Source organism: Palaemon carinicauda, chromosome 9 (genome assembly GCF_036898095.1).
Source record: "Palaemon carinicauda isolate YSFRI2023 chromosome 9, ASM3689809v2, whole genome shotgun sequence".
In the NCBI taxonomy this organism is placed as follows: domain Eukaryota; kingdom Metazoa; phylum Arthropoda; class Malacostraca; order Decapoda; family Palaemonidae; genus Palaemon; species Palaemon carinicauda.
Window position 1 is genome coordinate 59594871 of NC_090733.1, and position 20502 is coordinate 59615372.

At 38.8% G+C, this 20502-nt stretch overlaps 1 protein-coding gene across 1 annotated transcript in view; it reads left to right on the plus strand.

Moving 5' to 3' along the window:
• Window positions 1-10834, plus strand: part of LOC137646438 (uncharacterized) — a 242213-nt gene extending 231379 nt beyond the window's left edge. The window contains 1 exon segment of the mRNA XM_068379538.1: window positions 8869-10834. Within this exon segment, the coding sequence (XP_068235639.1) occupies window positions 8869-8976 (108 nt within the window). The 3' untranslated portion in view covers window positions 8977-10834.
• The last annotated feature ends 9668 nt before the right edge of the window (window positions 10835-20502 follow it).

A 20502-nucleotide genomic window follows, 5' to 3' on the forward strand; every position in this document is an offset into this window, starting at 1 on the left:
AAGCTTTTTCAATATCACTTCTTCAAATTACTACGTTAGCAACCTTGATGCCGCTAGACCATGCCCCCACGCTTCCAGTAGGCTGAACTAGAAGGTTCTGGAACTAATTAAGTTAACATATATAGGACCTAGCAATGCATAAGAAGCCCAAGAGATCTACCCTATCCCTTTGAGAGAGCCAACGTTTGCCAGCCCTCTCTCATCTTAAGTGTGTATAGTGTTTTCCTCTCGAACGTGATTAGTGATTTCTCTCCAACGTATATTGTGTAAAGTGTTGTTCAAACGTTGGTGATATTATTGGGTGATTAGTTAAAAGTGTAGTGTGTTAATGGCCCTATGAGATTTAGGTTGAACAGTGAAGTGCATTAAAAGATTTTACTTAACCATTCTGTAACCTTGTGTGAACCAAAAGAAATAAGTGAAACAGTTACTTAAATGTAAATTTCATTATTGTTTATTCATGAGAATGTTAAAGTGTTAACTCTTTTTATTAACTGTCACAATTAAATATTTTTGTAAACTGTTTTTCAAGTAAAACAAGTGCTAGTATCATTTTATGAAGTTTTATGTTACATTTTGAGTGATTTGTTTTTGGTGTTAATTCTTTTGAATTGATGTTATTTTTTCTTTATAGATTTTATCTATTTATGTAAAGTGTGCATTTTTAAGATCACCAATATGTTTTTTTCAATGCTTTGCTCGTATCCCCTGACTAAGAACCGAAGTTAGAGGTTGGATTTATAATATTCATGTAAAGTAATCACCCAGTTTTGTTTTAAGTGTAAAGTAAGGAGACCTTTTGATATTCAGTGTTCATATATATTACCGTTTGGGAGTTGCGTCATTTTGTCAGAGCTCAGTGTATTTATAGTATGGATCAGACTTATGTAAAATAAAACAGGTGAGTTTTGGAGCTCCGGAATTTACATAATCCGCTAGTCGTGAAATATACTTTTTATGGTCCCCAAACCCGGGATCGAGCGAGTTTTAAATTTTGATGAAAACAGGGTCGCGTTTTTTATTAAAGGTTTGAACTGTTTAGTATTGATGGGATTCTGTGTATTGTTAGGATATGTTTTTGGAGAGGTATAATTTTGTGTAAAGTATAAAATGGCTCTATTAAATATACAAGAGTTTTTGGAAAATCCAATTGTTCAGGAATTGTCGGAAGCTAATGTAACTAAAGCTCAGTGGCTCCCTATTTCAATGGCCTGTGGTGGCCATGCAACAAGTGGAATGATTAAAGCCCATATCAAGTGTCTAGTCTTTGAAGCATTGATAAACTCAGGAAAGATGTTAGAAGAAGATATTGTAGCAGCTTGCGAACTTTTGGAGAAGGATGAAGCAGAATTCGTAGAGAAGCAAGTATCGATTGACCTAGGAACTGAAGGAATGAAAGCAGAAAGGAATGTAGAGTCTGAGATTCTAGGAATTGCAGCGGAAGAGAATTTGATTAAGTTGATGATAATGGAAGAACAGGAAGAAGAGACAAGAGAAATTTCAAGACATGGGAGGGAAATGAAAGTAAGACGAGAAGAAAAAGAGAGAGAATGGTAAGAAAAATAGAGAGGAGCCGAGAGAAATTGCAAGACATGCAAGGGAAATGCAAGCAAGAGAAATTGTAATACGGGAAGAAAGAGAGAGAGAAGAAGCAAGACATGCAAGGGAATTGGAAGTATTAAATACTCAGGAAAGGTCGGCAACTCAGATAGAGATGACACCTGCTATGCACGATCCCGTGTTTAATGTGAAGAATGCACAAAGGTAATTCTTAAATTCACAGAAAAAGCTCCCAACGAATTCTTCTATCATTCTGAAACAGTGCGTTGACGATGAAATGGCTCGAAGATAAATGGCCTGTGTTATTGCACAGTGTCCTAATTGGAAAAGGACGCAGAACGTATCTTGCCTTGTCGAAGGACCAGAGGAAGGAGTATCAAGAAATTAAAAGGAGCGTGCTGCAACTGTATCAGATAACCCCTGAATATTATAATGAAAGATTCCGAAGTTTGCGGAGGGACGAGAAAATGACTTTCCTGGATTACAGTTATAAGGTACGACGATGTTTTGAGAGATGGACAGAGGCTGCTAAAGTGAGAGAGATGGCTGATTTAGAAGAACTAATAGGGCTGGAACAATATTTACGAGGAATTCCTGAACATATTCGAACGTACTTGAATGAGAGAGAGGTGAAGAGACTTGATAGAGCCAGTTCGATGAGTGAAGATTATAATTCTATCAATCGTAAACCCTCTTCAGGTATGAAGTTTCAACCGTCATTCCGACCAAGCGTCAAGTATTCTCCTAACCATGGAAACAGGTTCAATAGTTACAGCGGAAGTACCACTGATACTACTCCAAAGCAAAAAATTAAAGTACCACAACAGTAACGTCGAGGTGCCCTCCTTCAGGTATCGTGAAAGATGTGCAGAAAATTAATATCATCTGCCATAAGTGTGGCAAGAAAGACCATATTAGTAAGGAATGTTGGTCGAACCAAATGAAAGCAATCGCCCAAGTTGTTAAGGATAATTCAACTTCACAGAATATGAAGATGAAGAATCAAACGGGAAGGGTCGACGATTAAAATAAACCAGCTAACATTTACACGATGAACAGGACAACCCCAAACAGCGTGGATGCCTTTAAACTGTATATTTATGAAGGTATGTTAACCGCTCTGGATGGGAGCGGGCAGATCCTGGTAAAGATATTGCGCGACACAGGATCTAATCATGGTGTGGTGACACGAGGTGTACACTCGATGGTTAAACAGTCTCTCACAAGAGATTCAGTCCTCTTGAAGGGAATAGGAGGTGAGGGGGTTACTCTTATTTGTCGTTTGAAACTGTCATGCGAGTTGGTGACAGGTCATTTTGATTTTGTGGTAAAGAATTCATTGGCTGTCAAAGGAGTGGAAGTCCCACTGGGTAGTGAGCTTGGTGGAGCACTGTTTGGGCCTTGTCCCATTGTAATGGAGAAACCACTGAAGTACAGTCCTACTATTTAACTCGCGAAGGACTACCCGTATTTGTTTCCTAGTTGTGTGATGGCTAGGAGTATGATGAAGAAAGTGACTGCTGAAGAAGACAGAGAAACCAAAGGAGAAATGAACTTGGAGGATTTATTTACAAAAGAAGAGGTTTCCCTTGATAGTACACAAGAGGAGAGCTCCCGAGAGAGGCCGAAAGAAGAGGTATGACAGACTAATGAACATGAAGACAGGGAAGCAATGAATTTGGTAGAAACAGAGAACTCAGCAATAGAAGTAGGACAAGTGAGTATTTGTTTCCTAGTTGTGTGATGGCTAGGAGTATGATGAAGAAAGTGACTGCTGAAGAAGACAGAGAAACCAAAGGAGAAATGAACTTGGAGGATTTATTTACAAAAGAAGAGGTTTCCCATGATAGTACACAAGAGGAGAGCTCCCGAGAGAGGCCGAAAGAAGAGGTATGACAGACTAATGAACATGAAGACAGGGAAGCAATGAATTTGGTAGAAACAGAGAACTCAGCAATAGAAGTAGGACAAGTGAGTCTTAAAAGGCTAATAGGATTGCAACGGAAGGATGCGACGTTAACAGAGTTATTGTACTATGTGGTGGATGAGACGGAGGTGCAGTAGTCTCCCACCTGTAATTACCTTAAGGATCGATTGCTTATGTGAAAGCATTGTGGCGGGATGTTGCAAAACAACCCCCACACCCTTGATCACTCTAACAGACAATTATCTCCACAAAACAAACTTTCCTCTTACGTTATCGTAAACTAGACTCTTAGACTGAAGGGAAACAAAACAAACCATAACCTTAACACTATATTCTTAAAACTAAAATAAATCATAAATTTGGAGACTAAACATACAATAAACTAACACCATTCAAATAAACAAAAAAACAACCCTAACAAACTTAAAACTAAAATAGACCGCAACCAATATTTGATAATTATATATATATATATATATATGATTCTGAGTGGACACTTTCGTCCACACAAGGGCCAACAGTCTTTAATAGCAAAAAAACACAACTCAGCAGCAACCGGAACACTGATAGATATACACAATTGTATTAATTGGTCTGGTTTGTGTGCGGTATCATCATCATCATCATAATCCTCATAAACATCGTCATCGTCATCAATCGTAGGTTCATTCAGTCCGGGTCATCAACGTTATCTAAATCTGAGCAGTCGTATCAATATCAAGTACAGGCCAGATCATCAACAAGCGATCAATCCAAAGAGCAGTCTAAATATAATCAATTTTAGGCCAGGTCATCAACAGTAAATCCACTTTCAAAAAGTAACTCTCCAAAGGAGTTAGCCTCTCCAAAGGAGGAATCACGGCCTGCCAAAATAAAAAAGAAAAACACTTATGAACACTCCTAACTAACTGAACCCTCCCGATATCCCGAGGAATGCTGAATGGGGGATATACTGTCAGATATTAATTCCAGCACCGCTAAGAAGACAGGTGATCACCGTAGTGCATGAGACGGAACAGATGAGAAAAAGGAAGAATATAAAATTTATGAAACACCTTTTCTGGCCTGGCATGCATAAGAATGTGAGCCAAGTCACGTTTGTCAGATGGCTGGAAACCCTAACAAGTACATAAAGAAGGTTCCCTTACACCCGATTGAGGTACAAGGAGAACCCTTCAGCAGGGTAATAATTGACATTGTGGGACCATTACCAAGAATGAAGAAAGGCCACGAATGTATGTTAGCTCTAATGTGTCCAGTGACGAGATACCAAAAAGCCATGCCCGTCAGGAACATCAGTGCCAAAGTAATCGCCGAGATGTTACTAGACTTTTTTACCGAGTTTGGTATTCTGGAAATTGTTCAGTGACCGAGGAACAAATTTCACGTTAAAATTGTTTCAGGACCTGATGAAACTATTGGATGTGAGAGGACAACTATCTACTGACAATCACCTGGAGACCCAAGGTGCATTAGAGAGATTTCATCAAACCCTAAAGAGTATGTTAACCAAGCACTGCAACGAAACAGGAAATGAATGGGACATCGCACTATGGCTAATGTTATTTTGAGGTACGCAATGCTTATCAAGAAAGCATGGGATGTAGCCTGAATGAAATGGTGTTTGGACGAGAATTAACAGGACAGATTAAAATGCTGGCAGAAAAATGGAAGAATCGAGAGGAAACGGGAGAATATGTCAAGAATTTGAGGAAAAAGATCGGTGAGATAAGAACATTTTCCCTAGAAAACATGAAAACGACCCAAGGAAAAATGAAGAAAAGGTTTGATTGGAAATGTAAAGACAGACAGTTTGCGGTAGGACAAAAGGTGTTGGTTTACTGACCGATAAGGAGATTCCCTCTCACCAACAAGTTTCAAGGACCATTCCGGATTTTGGAGAAGATCAGTGACCTGATCGACGTTATCAAAGCCACAAGTCGAAGGAAAAGTCAAAGGAAAGTATATGTTAACCTACTGAAACCATATTTAAGTGAAAACGAGACTGAAGCTTTACAGGTGTGTATGGCGTAAACCATTCCATTCACGGAAGACGATAACGGATAAGAGGTAGGGGCTGTAAGCAAGGTGAATAATTCGACCATCATTAGGAACTTAGAAGAGAAATTAACTCATTTGAACAAGGAGCAGCAAGAGGAATTAAGCCGATTGATTAAAAGTTTCCCTGAAATTGTCTCGGACGTCCCGAAACGAATCAACTTGACGAGGTATGAGATACACCTTAAAACCACAAAAAGACTGTTCAAGCAATGACATTATCCACTGTCGCCATATCACCAAGAAGTCATGAGAAAAGAAGTGGACTATTTGTTACAAAACAGATTAGCCAAACAAAATTCTATCTCTTACAGTTCTCCATGCTTGCTCGTGAAAAAAACAGACAGATCTTTCAGGATGTGTATGGACTATTGAAAGTTGAATTCAATAAGTGTGTCCGATAATTACCCATTGCCACTCATAGACCAACTACTCATATATGTATATATATATGTTATTCGAAAGAATGTATATATATACACACACACACACACATATATATATATATATATATATATATATATATATATATAGATAGATAGATAGATAGATAGATAGATATATATATACACACACATATATATATATATATATATATATATATATATATATATGAGTGTGTGTCTGTGTATATATATCATCATCATTATCATCACAAAGGGCCTCGGTTAGATTTCGCCAGTCGTCTCTATCTTGAGCATTTAATTCAATACTTCTCCATTCATCACCTTCACTTTACACTTCATAGTCCTCAGCCATGTAGGCCGGGGTCTTCCAACTCTTCTAGTACCTTGTGGAGCCCACAAGGTACAGTATATATATATATATATATATATAGTATATATATCTATCTATCTATATATATATATATATATATATATATATACTTACGAAGCTGGTCTAGCATCGAGTAAATAATTTATTTATGTATTTCATATTTGTATTTAAGAGGTGAATAGCCAGCCCATAAGGTGGGTTCCTCTCTTGTAGGTTTAAATAACTGTATGTAAATTGTGTAAGACTTTCATCGTTTATTTCGTTGTATTTTTCATTCAAGTTAGTATATGTAAATTTACGTTATTTTCAAGAATTAACTTTTTATTTCACATATTCTGCTATGAAGCCGTACATAGTCTCGATTTAGTGTGCAATAAGAACCATGCAAGGCATGAATGAGGGCTTATGTAATATTTTTTTGTTTTCATGAGGTATTGCATTATGTTTGTGCTAAATTATGCAAATCTTATATTTGCCACGGTTTTGGAAGGTTCTCAAAAACCCTGCCGTTAGGGTTATCTTTTTTTTATCATTCCAAGAACAGGGGTGGGCAGAGCTGCTGAGAGAGGGTTGCCTTGCAAGCAAGGTTAGATTCTCCTGTTCGATACGTGATAGTTGGTAACTCTGGCGTCGCTAAATACGCCCCAAGCTTCTAGACTCCTGACCTAGAAGAATCTAGAATAACTAAATCAATATATATGCACCCCCAGGAACGCATAGCAACAGACAGAGAATTCCACCCTTAAGTCGTAAGCCATCGACCCTCTCTCTCTCTCTCTCTCTCTCTCTCTCTCTCTTCTCTCTCTCTCTCTCTCTCTCTCTCTCTCTTCTCTCCTACAAGATCGGTATATTTTCTAAAAGTGCTTAGTGATAGTGAAATATCGAGGTTTTGGTGGGACGGGTCTTTGTAAACATAGTGGGTATTTCATAAAAAATTATCTTAGAGATTTTGTAACTGGCCCTGTGAAAGTAGGATAACGTGAAGTGTATTTGAATCGCTATCTGGTTTAAACTTCATCTAAGCTAAAAACTCGTAAGTTTATCAGCTACTTTATGTAATTTCTATAAGAGTTAAAGGTTAACTATTTTCATTAATAAGCAAGATTGGTTTTTTGTGTAAAATTTTATTTTCAGTTAAACAAATGTTTATATAATTTTCAGAGTGTAATATTTTTTGTCATAGTCTAAGATTTAATATTTCGAATCAAGTGATTATATAATTTTCAGAGTGTAACATTTTCTTGTCTTAAGTTTTGTTCAGACTTAATATTTCGAGTGATTTATTTTCTTTATGTATATTCTTTCAAAGTGTTGTAATTTTTATAGAATATATTTATTTTTGTAAAGTGTGTATTATTTCGATCACCAGTGTTTCTTACGGTAATCTCTCGTATTCCTGTTAAAGAACCGAAGTAAGAGGTTGTTTTGAATAGTTATTAATAATAATTACCAAGTTTTGTTTTGAATGTACTTAAGAGACCTTTGGATATGCAGTTTTTTTATATATTGCCATCTGGGAGCTATATAATTTCCTCAGAGCCCCGGTATTGATTTTTTCAAGTGTAACTAATTTATGTAAAAATAAAAAGGTGAATTTAGAACTCGGGAGGTTGTGTAACTTGTCAGCCGAGATATATAATATAAGATATTTTTGCTGCCCATACCTGGGACCATTATATATATATATATATATATACACACACATATATATATATATATATATATATATATATATATATATACACATATATATATATATCTGCTTGTGTGTATTATCATTGACAAGTATGAACCAATAATTTTAAAGAAGAACCATCTTGAGCTGAATTATTTCCTCAGAGGTATAGCAACGTAAAACAAATTTACGAAAAAAGATATATTTCAGCAATTGCTTATTTAAGATTGGATTGGATTTATGAATATGAGATTACCTTATATACCCTGGTGCTGGAGCATGTAAGGCTATTCGTCACCACCCAAGTTTAAATGGGGAGGGGGGGGGTGTTGCTTGCAGTTCTATCATCAGGAAAAAGTTCCAAAAGCTTGGAGAGGAAGATGGAAGAAATGAAGCTAGAACGGAGGTAAAGTAAAAGGTTATAAAGCAAGGGTATATAAGTGCCACAGTAATGTTGCAAAGACTCTAAGTAATACTTGCAGTTATTTAGTTTACATTGCGTGAGATGCTTTAACGGACCTACCCTTTCCCGTATGAGTTGCATCTCTTTTAGGGCACAACTAAATGCGAAATCAAAATAAAGACTATTTTTTCAAAAATCTGTATTAAATCGCAGCAATTTCATTATAGACTAAAATACTTAAAAGCGAGACATTTTCAAATGGAAATTAATTGAATATCTACAAGTTTAGATTATAAGTGAATAAAACTCTTTACGCTTGAACTTTCGCCAGAAAAGGGGAGGCGTAAACATTAATTACCCCGTAACATTGGTACAAAAAATAAAATGATGAAAGACTTTATGGTCACAATAAGAAAATCTTTCGGTTGTTACGTGCGATTCATTCTAATTGTTTTTCTTTGGCCACAGGTGTCCGGCGCCATCGCCTTCGCCGTGTGTTCGAGGAAGAGAAAGAAGGACAAAGCTCCAGACGAACAGTACGCCATCGAAGAGGAACCCACCATCATTGGACGATAAAAGGGAATTTATGTTCGAAGACCTTTCCTGTCAGACAGATCACCCATTATCTTTTTTCTTATTTCTGACTGATAGCATCATGATCTCCTAGATGAACTACTCTAGCCTTCTTTTTCTTTTTATTTTTGTTTTGTTCTTTTATGATAACTAGATTTGCATAGTAATGAAAATCCATCTTCTTCAAATTTGCTATTGTCTGTTCTAAGACATGATAGCTTTATGTGCTGCTGGGATGAGACGTATTCAGTCTCATAAATCGTTGTTTTATTTGCATGTTGCTTTTGTAAATGCTTTCGATAAAGCCAGTTATTAAAAGACATTATATTTAGAACTGAAATGTATTCATATATCAGAAAGGATTGATAACGCGATGAATGATTAACTTCTTATCAGAATGAATTAATCGGGATGGTGTTATATTTTGACCTTTCATCATAAATAAACGTTTTTTTTTTTTTTTTCAAGATCCTAATTATTTTAGAATAAAGTTTTACTAATTCACTATGAAACAATGTAATTACTATAATTACATATTTTTGTAACGTAGAACTTACACAAGAAAATAGGACATAATCTCCCTCCAAGAAGCTCTGTTCGATTTGACAAGATCTGTCCATTTTGTGCCCTAAGAACATTTATACAACGCAAGTTATATTTTCAGGATTGAGCATTCACATGGATAAATAGCACAAGTTTGATACCTTCTGAGAGTTTTGCACTAATAATGTAAAACAAAGCACAGATTTAATTTTCTTAATAAATAGGTCATCTATTTTTGCCACTCACGACCACTTTTATAAAATGCACATCAACATTATGTGTGATGTAACATGGTATTTATTAGTATAGAGGAAAAGTCGGTTGTGATAATGTTTCTCAAATAATTGAACCAGAGAAAGTATCACTGGAAGAACTTGAAGTTCCCCGTATGACGAACACCTAAATAGTTTAGATTATCAAATCTTGTGATTGATTGATGTGTTTCTTTAATTACTATTCTACGAACGAGGGTATTCAAACGCTTAGCCAAAACCTTAGTGGAATGGATCGCCTTAAAATCAATTATAAAATCTGAAACAGTATTAAAGAATAGGAGGAAATGTTGATGAATTCTCACGGGAGAGATACCAATTTTCGGAGATGGTAAACTAGATATATTAACTCAAACCAAGTTTCCAGCAAATACCTATCAAATTTCAGAAAAAACTAGGAAGTTTCGTAAATCTTTGATAGTTTATTGTGAAAAAGAGTTAAAAGCTAGTCCTAAAACAGAGTCTTGGCAATGGTTGACTATATATTATAAGAACACTTTCACAAAGATACGATTACCAATGAAGTATTATATCGTTGATATTCAATGCCTTAAAAGTATTCAATAGACATTATAGGCTCTGATGTTATTTTTTAATGTATGTTTAGCAATAAATCATGTCTTATCATTGTTTTTGTGTACTGTATCTGACGTGTATCACTCAATGTGGTAAAACTGTTTCGTAATCCTGTGGATGTTTTTGTGTACTTATGTTTGAGTTTTCATCAAAAACACTGCCTCCTTTCATACCCATCCAAATCATTTAACATAACAAAATACCTAATAATGAGTTAAGGTAACGAGAGGTATTAATACTAACCTACCTTTGGCTAATATGTCAGGTACTCTTAGGGGTACTTTAAAATTGTAAGCTAGGTCATACCTAAGGTGCCATAAACCATACAATATCTTTTTGTTTTTCTAACTGTTGCATGAAGCCTATGGTATTTGAAGGATGAGGATGATATACATGATAGCTAGTGTCACTTCACTGTTATTACTCTCCTCTATTTTATACGATATTAAATTAAAGACTATAAGCTTAAAGACTAAATCATTTCCTCCTGTTGGTAGGCTAACTACAGTATGTGAACATGGGCGTTCTTTCTTTGAAGGCATTTTCTAAACGCACTGTATCCGGGGAAATATCTTGTTTTAGAAGTGCTCAAATAAGAGACGAAATCCCATTTTTAAAAGAAGATGGTAAAACCTCTTCCGACAACAAGAAGAAGTAATCCGCTGCGGATTTGAAAGGAATGAACCATATGTTTCGGTAAAACGAAGAAACTCAAGAAACTTGCCCAACCAAAAGAGATCTGATATGAATAGATTAAACAAAATTAAAAGGTGTGATTGATGTAAATATTAATATCTTTAAATGAAGCAACAAGGATGGTAGTGATGAATAAGGGATTGAAGGACTCATAACTTGTGAAAAAATATTTATTTTAAGTGTGGGAAATTTACTTTTCGGGGAGAACCTCTCCACAACAAATGTCTTGGTTCCTACCTGGAGGATTCCACGCCATCAGAGAGAATTTCTAGAAAGATGTGCTTCGTAAACCATACACACAATTTTAAACCCAGATAATTAGTGAAAAATATTATATAGGCCTACTAACTTTGTTGGTACCAGTACCAACTCAGCATTCAGGAGCAACGCCGAGCTCGGAACAGTACCGCACCTACCCCCTCCCAACTTAGAAAGTTTGGCAAAATAAATCAATTAAGGAACAATAATGCGAGAGCGTAAAAAACGGATTTTGAGCGAAGCGAAAAATCTATTTTTGGGTGAGATGGCCATGTCGTCCTGATGGAAGTTCCTTAAAGTAGCTTCCTAAGGGATAAATGTACTACAGTGATATTCCCAGAGAATTTTACCTTTAGGTATCCAGAATTCTAACTCCTGGCGCGAATATCCTTAAAATTTCTCCAAAGGATATCGCATAATATCAGCGGACGCATTCTTGACACGCCTCCATAGCAATCTGCACCCCAAACAGCGTTTTGGCTTTGAGGAGGATGTGGCAAAAGGTAGCCGTCCAAAGGCTCTCCCCACTCTCGTAATACTATTGGGAATACAACAGCGCCATTCCCACGACGGCGGATATTCCTTGTAGCATTGAGCGTGGTGTTACAGATACAGTACCTCGGGAGGGATACTGTGAAGATCTTTTCTTTTAGAAGAGATGGGTGGGTCCATCAGGATGACATGGCCATCTCACCCAAAAATAGATTTTTCGCTTCGCTCAAAATCCGTTTTTTGGGCTCAAGCCATGTCGTCGTGATGGAAGCATACCAGAGCATTAGTGTATCTGTGGATTTTTAATCAGTGCCTTAACCTTATAGCAACCTTTTCTATGGTCATGGGGACCACATGAGACAAGGGACGTTACTGTTATTCGTCACCATCACTAATCATAGCTAATGTTAGTGCTTCCTGCCTCCTACAGGGAAGAGTCATTCTAGACAGTAGAAAAGGGATCTTGAGGTTAACATACATAGTATGACCAAACATAAGTACACACTGAATATACAAATAGTCTCATAGTTGTATATTTGCTAAAATAACATCAGTGTCTCTTATATCTATTATTTTATGCATACAAATATATGAGGGATACTTACTTTGGCAAGTTGAAGAACTCTGGCATGTATACATATAATTGTCTGGCGAAGGTGGACGCACTACATTCTAATAGACATTTATTACTAATAAATGACTAAAAGATGTTCAGTTAAACGAATGTAGTATGACAATGGGATTATACCTGTAACAAGTACAGAGACTATATTTCCTTCTTGAAGTAAGAAATGATGAGTGCCACTCTCAGACTGAAGAAAATTATAAAACAAATTCTCTTCATAATTCCTGTACTGGTTACTTTTATCTGCACTGTGTACTTCGTACACCGGCACTAGTGCTATCTGTATAATTCCACACCTGGGATTTTGAACAGAGCCAGTGTTATCATGGTAACACTTAATTAAAAGAAGTCACACCTAAGAAGGGTGACATCTTCTCCCTTTAATTGACAGTCCCAGTCAATTAGCTGTTCATCGTAGAATTAGACGGCAGGTTAAATATTCTACCTGGCGTCACCACATATTGCTTCAGAACATGGATTTGTCTAGCATAGTGTACGTAGAACACTCTGGATGATTCTCATCCGTTACATGTGCGAGGACATGTGAGGTCCCAAACCAAAAACGGTTTACTACAATAATTAGGGGGCAGGTTTTAATACACTACCTGCCGCCACTACGAAGTGTTTCAGTTCATGCACTTGTTTTGCATAGTGTTTGTAAAACACTCTGGATGATTTCCATCCAGTGTATGAACGAAAGCGCTCAAAGTCCATATACAGAAAGAAGTTCAGTGATGAATCAATCTTTCTCGGATCATGACCTGCGGGAGTACTGTCCGGATCCGCTCTACGAATAAAGTAGGTGAGCTTCGCCCTTAGTTGTTTTATGGATAAATTTGATCCAGAAGTTTCTCCTTTAAAGAGCTGTCCTCACTGAAGTCTGAAGTTCTACGAAGAGAGACCTTTAGACACTCTACAGGACATAGAGAGACATCTTCCTTCAGAGGGCAGATTCTCCAGGGACCCCACCTCTTAGTGGTTAGCTCGTTTTTAGCGAGAAAGGATGGATCAGGAAATAAATTCAGTTCTCCCACTTCCGTGAACTGAATGTGACCCTCATCTCTGGATAGGGCCACTATTTCACTAACTCTAGCCCCAGAGGCGATAGCGAACAGAAAAATAACCTTTTGGGTTAGATCCTTAAGAGAACAATCTTCATTGTTCACAGATGAGGCATAATGTAAGACCTTGTCCAAGGACCAAGAGATGGGCTTTGGTGGTACTGCGGGCTTAAGCCTAGCCCATGCCTTTGGAATCTTATTAAAGATTTCATTCACCAGATCCACTTGAAAGGCATATAGGAGAGGCCTAGTCAAGGCTGACTTGCACGTATTTATCGTATTGGTCGCCAGACCTTGGCTATGAAGGTGGACAAAGAAGGACAGACAGAAGTTTATTGAAATTTCTTTCGGTCCTTTTGCTTTGACAAACGCAACCCACTTTTTCCAGGAAGACTCATATTGTCTTCTAGTTGACTTGGCCTTGTATTTTTCTAAGAATTCTATATTGCCTTTTGAGATCCCAAACCTTTTTCTAACCGCTAGAGCGAGAAAATCATGAAATGAAGGGTTTGGGTTCTCTGTGATAAAACGAAGGCAGTTAATTTCTGAATCTTCGGAAATATACCTAGGGTCAGAGCTAGGACCAGCCTCATCTAGTCTATCAGCCCCACTAGAGGATCCTCGTATGGGGCTATATAGCGAGGTAGTTTCTTGAAGACGCTCGTGATGAAGAGGTCGAATTGCAGTTCCGGGACTTGTTCCCATCTGGGAGGGAATATGTCTGCGCCCATGGACCATTCCAACTTTATCGGTTTGTATCGAAATAGAGTATCCACCGTCACATCGTGGATCAGTTGTAAATGAACTGCTGGTAGGTGCCGTTCCTTTAAGAGAGGGATGGGTAACTTCACCAAGACTGAATAAGACGTTCGAATGGGACGTCTTATTATCGCTTCGGTGTCCCAGATCAGTCGTACGGAGCCTGAGCTGTGTGGAGGGGGCTTCCCCACCCATGAAAGGACCAGCAGAGTTTTGGGACTTTCGTGCTCTAATTTCTGTTAGAGAAGCGATTAAAGAGGGACCGATCTCAGTCTTTTTTTATCTCTTCAAGCGTTTGATTCGTATTTTCTCCAAGCTCTTAACGCATCTTTCCGGTGTGCCCTTAGCACCAGGTCTGTCACTATAGCGAACAGGGGAAAGTTTAGCGCTTTTCCCTGTTGGCGTTTTGGTATTCTGACTGAATACCTGAGTCTCTTGACAGATCTCACGAGCTCCTTTTATATTTCCAAAGGAGAGGAGAATTGATGTGACTGAGGGCTTCGATGGTTTTTTAAACATCGAAACCCCTGAGCTGGAGAAAGTCGAGACTTCTAGAAGCCTATCTTGCATCCGTGATGTCCCAGGAACCGGGTCATCTCTTTGAATGCACATTGGCCGGACACTTCGGGTGCTGCCCACTCCAGCCTCTTGATTAGGTATATTAATACCTGAAGTATTTCTAGGCTTGACTTTGACATAACTAAGTTCATCAATCCTTTGAAGATACTTAGGACTGTAAGTCCGACACGTATCTTTCCTAGGATGAATGTTACTCTCTGTAACATGAATTCTAGATAGGAGGAATGGGGGTGGTTGACTGGAAGGTTCCGAAGGACACCTTTCAGGTCTGACAAGACTACGAACACCCCTAATTGGAACAAGGTCCATATGTTCAGAAGGATTAACATTCAGAACTTCCTGTTTTTTATGAACTTGTAGAGTGGCGACAAGTTCAGAATGACTCATTGATATCTTGAGTCCTTCTCCTGAACACAAAACAGCCTTCCCTGGAACTCGATGAGCTATAGTTTTCTTACCACCTGTATGCTCTATAGCTCTCAGGTATACTTCTCCAGGAGGGTTTTGAACTGTAGGAGAAGGTAAGGAAATGATGGTAGGGACATTTCTGTTTCCCATCAATGGCTCATCTTGAATAGGCTTTGTACCGAAGGATCGAAGGTCCTGCGATCCTGAGGGAAAGTTCCTCCTAGCCGAAGCGTCTTTATGCTTCGAGTAGTCAGTAGGCTTAGACTTTTGACCATCTGCCTGTAGCATCGTGGTCACTGGAATAGTGGGATGTTGTTGAGCAGCCCGGATATTTCCAGCATTTTCGATCTTCTTTTAAGGTTGGGAACCCACAACCACAGAAGATTTTCTCTTTGAAGGTATGCCCCATTTTTGGAGAAAACTCGTGTTCTCCATGGTGGCGTTCTTAATTACTTCCTTAATGACCTCGTGTGGGAAGAGGTCTTTACCCTAGATTTTGGAAGATATTAGCTTCCTTGTTTCGTGTTTCACTGTTGCGTCAGCGAACACAAACTCTCTACATGCTCTCCTGGCCTTCATAAAGGCATAAGGGTCCTTCACCAAGATAGCCATATGCATTTTGGCTATGACCATGAGCATGTCTGGGGTACTTTCGTAGGTTGAACACAACTCTATGTAATTTTGTAGAGAAAGGGATGTCGCAAGTCTCTCCTTTGACTCATGTTCATTACACTAGAGCAACTCAGACAATTTAGGGAGACATACCTTGAATTGTTGACTTGCGATGTCCTTGTCTAATTTTCCTACTGAAAATGTCAAATGGACTTCCTTCCAATCCTTTTCCTGTCCGGGAAAAGCTGGTGACAAAGGCTTGCACTCATCGAGTGTGGGACATGGCTTACCCGCCTCTACCGCTTTGGCAACAGAAGTAAATGCCTTCCCTATAAAGGGGAATGAGAGTGAAGTAGGAGCAAGAAAGGAAGGGTGTCTGTTATTCAGTGAGAATACCTTCGACTCTGAATAACCCGCCTTTCTCAGACTACCTGAAAGGATAGTCTGTGCCTTATCATGGTCGAGAATCAAGACCTCCTTTGGTTCCGCTCCTTTTCTTGACTTTGGTTCGTACTTCAGTCGAACCCAACAATTAGGGAAAGCATCAAAGCTTGGCCAAAATTGAATTTGGTCCAAAGGAACAGCATCTATTTTCTCTGAGATGTAGAGATTGGCATTTGAAATCGGCATCTGCTCCGCAAACCTCCAGGGATTGGTTATGAAGCATGTTGGTAGGTCTTGATTCAAGGGTCGTTTGACTGACCCCTGGGAAGCGACAAGAGAAGCTTTACGAGGCTCTATCTTGCGTTTTACTTCCTGCTTTTCGTTTTGTTTACGAAAGCTTTCTATTTGATTCTTCAGCTGGATACATAATTGTACCACATTACCCAATAGAGGGGTAGAAGACAAAGATGTCAACATCGATGGCTCTATAGCCGGTATAGGCGGAGGAAATTCCGACACAACATTTTCCCCTTCTACCCTGGGGCACTTCTTGCCCTTAATCCCAAAGGTTTTCTGGCCATCAGGGGATGTAGTTGGCTCCTGAGGCACTACTGTTTCCTCACTTGCTTCCGGAAATAGTAGCTTACGCATCCTATCATTAGGTAGGAAAGGTCCCGAAGAGATCTTTTGAAAGCCTCTCACCCAGTTGCGTAATTTATATTGAGCTGTATCCCTAATCTCCGTAGACTTGGGATTTTCAAAACCTTCGGACATTAATGTCCGACATATATTGCAAACCTGTGGGTTCCAATAAAGTAGGAATCCGGAAATAATATTGCAGGGGGCATGAAACCTGCAAGTATTATGACCGTAAAAATGCTTACTTTTGGCCTTGCAGAGGACTGCAGCACAAGGTATCTGGTGTTCCTCCTGTAAAGAAAGGAAAACCAAATGAGTATACAATGGATTATCTCCTTGACAATTAACATGCAAATGTCCTTTACAATAGAGTAGCTTAGGATAGTAAGCTATAAAGGGATAGTAGGAGATACATACTTGTGTACCTCTGTGAGCAAATGCTGTTGCCTCCCCTCAGTATTAACTACATGGAGATTTCTCTATAGAGTAACTCCAAGTAAAAGGACTCTTACCCCTAGGGGTAGAGAAGTATTAAATCACTGTCCCAAAATAATGTTAATACTGTGGGGTCAGGATGACTGATTCTCGATCAGAATATTGAAGAAAACTATTCATTCAATATATGAACGGTACCAGCAGAATGCCCGTACAAGGGTACCCAAGGTATGTCAGAAAATACTACTGTATCATGGTACTGTAGTTTTTTAATTGCAGTAAGTCTATATTGTAATTTACTGGCTACTGTACATCATGTATTGTAGTCTAGTCATTTTACTGCCTTCATAGTAGCATATGACAGTATGGTCCATCTAGCATGAAGCCAGCTGGACTAGGAAAATAAAGACATATATGTGTATTTCCCACTCAGCCTATTTGCTGTAGTCTTCCTACTATATTAAAATATAGAGTTTCCTGATCAGGGAGACTCAAGGAAAAAAGGCTGCACCCTTTAAGGGTTAGGAGTGTATTACTCCTGCCTTGAAGTGTTTAATATTGTAGGGCAATCCTAATACTGATTTCTAATCAGGATATTGAAGAAATCATATTCATTCAATATAGGATTGGGCTCAGCAAATGCCTGTGTTGGATATCCAAAATATATTGGAAATAAATACTAGTATAAACTATATAGTAGTTTTCTATCTGCAGTATATTCTATAATGCAGATATACTGGTTACCTGTATAAAACATACAGTAGTTCAGCCGGTATGTAGCCGGCATACCCGGCATGCTAGCTAGAGAGAGAGAGATAGCAAGGCTACTCCTTACTGTGAATGTATACAGTAATTAAGGATGTAAAAGTCTAATTTGGCTGCCTTTTTCCAGAGAGAAGGTTCTAATAGAAGGGGAGAATATACCATTCAGGTTTCCATGCAGCTACAGTACTATTGCCGACAAGGTACCGCCGATACACTGCCGGCCGGCAAGTCCAGCAGTACCAGTACAGTCGGCGTGCTGCCAACTGAGTCAGCACTATCTGTGCCGGCCTGGCCGGCAGTACCCCGGCAACAGGACCTGTAGCAGCAGTCCAAGGGAGGACTGAAGAACCTTGGGAACAGAAGGGACTACCCTCTCACTGCCATCATGGTCGCCAGCAGTCATCTTGGCTGCCGGCTGGGCCGGCAGTTACCGACAGATGATGTGGTTGGCGGCAGTATGCTCTGCCGTCAGCCAAAGACATGGCTCGAGAGGGAGTCTGGCTGGCTCCGGCAACCTACCAGCAAAGGAAGGTTGCAAGATGCCAGCCTAAAGAAAGACAATGGCTAAGCCATCAAAAGAGGACAGTGGGGTAGGGAACAGGGTCCTGTAACGAGTGTGAAAGGAACTGGCAAAAATTGTCAATCCTACCACCTGTCGGCAGAATCCCAGGGAACAGGAGAGACTCAGTTCTCCAACCCAGAGATTGCCAACACAGTTAAGGGGATGGCGGCTCTGCCAAGTATCCTAGGCTAAAGAAAATTACTCTTCAGCCCAGAGTACTAAGGCATAGGACTAGTCTTTTAGTCGCAAGGAGAAGATGGTATCCTACCATAACTTCAAGTGCGGCTAATGAGGGCTAACCTCCATTGCCAGCCACCTAGCCGGCAGGGGAATGATGGTATCCTACAACCCATTCGCCCTGCCGGCAGGTCGCCGACATAAGACTAAATACTCTGAGATTCTGACTAAATCCCAAAACCCGATGGTATACCACAACCAACGGTTAAGGGAAGAGGCAGGACAAACCCTAAGTTAGCCATGTCTGAATAAAATTCAAGGCACGGCTATTAGGGTTGTAGCCTGAGGCTACACTCAGAGGGAAAGAGATTACCCTTAAGTCTCCGAAGAGACGTGTAATGTTTCATAACATTATAGGAGGTATCAGTCTCCACTGAATGAAAACAAAACACGAGGGTAACCGGGGAAAGTCTGAACGTATAGTAAAACATCTAGGTAAGGTTACCTAGGCTATACGAGATCTCGGTTACCTAAATCACCGAAACTCTAACTATACGATCAACAGAGAAAAGGGAAACAAAAATTTTGCACATTATCAAAACTTTACAAGAGTAATTGCCTAAATAGCTAAATAATTAAAATAATTAAATAAAGCTATTAAAAACTGGAAGTCGTTCTGCTATCTAAATAACACATGCCTAACGAACGACGGCGCCATGGCGCCTCCAGTAACTGGCCTAGCTCTTAAACACAATAAAATACTCTAATTTCATTGTGAAACAGGAGCTAAAACATACTCATAGTAAAGACCCGATACTCAACTTTCCAGAGGCGGAAGATGATGGAGAAAGCATAATAATAATCCAGTAAAACGATCGAAATGTTAGATCACCAGGAAATATCACCAAGCGAGATCTCTACAAAAAAAGGAATGTCCGCCGTCGTGAGAATGGTGCTGTTGTATTCCCAATAGTATTACGAGAGCAGGGAGAGCCTTTGGACGGCTCCCTTTTGCCACATCCTCCTCGAAGCCAAAACACTGTTTGGGGTGCAGATTGCTATGGAGGCGTGTCAAGAATGCGTCCGCTGATATTATGCGATATCCTTTGGAGAAATTTTAAGGATATTCGCGCCAGGAGTTAGAATTCTGGATACCTAAAGGTAAAATTCTCTGGGAATATCACTGTAGTACATTTATCCCTTAGGAAGCTACTTTAAGGAACTTCCATCACGACGACATGGCTTGAGCCCAAAAAGAGGAACAGCGTATAGGGCTTTGAATTTATTCTAAATTCAGCTTGCTTGCTAAATTTAGAATGAGCATTGTTCACTTCAACAGATGCAAGAAGAGCTCACCTTAATTTATGTTTTAACCAATTATCTCTTAAGTCCGTTTCTTTAACGCAAGTCCTTTAAATAATGTAACTGGGACATGTAATACATTGCAATCTTAATAACTTCTGAAGAAGTAATCCAAATGAGTATAATTATATATAAATGACCTTAACCATATACACGATAATTTAGATTCGATAAAAAGGTAAATGGGCTCAAATGGGTAAAATAAGATAACAGAAATTCACTTTACATATCTCACACCTTTATTCATACCAGCTTACATTTATCTTCATACAGCCATCTTAGGTCTCACTAAATTTAACAACAAAACAAAAGTTTAATGAAAAC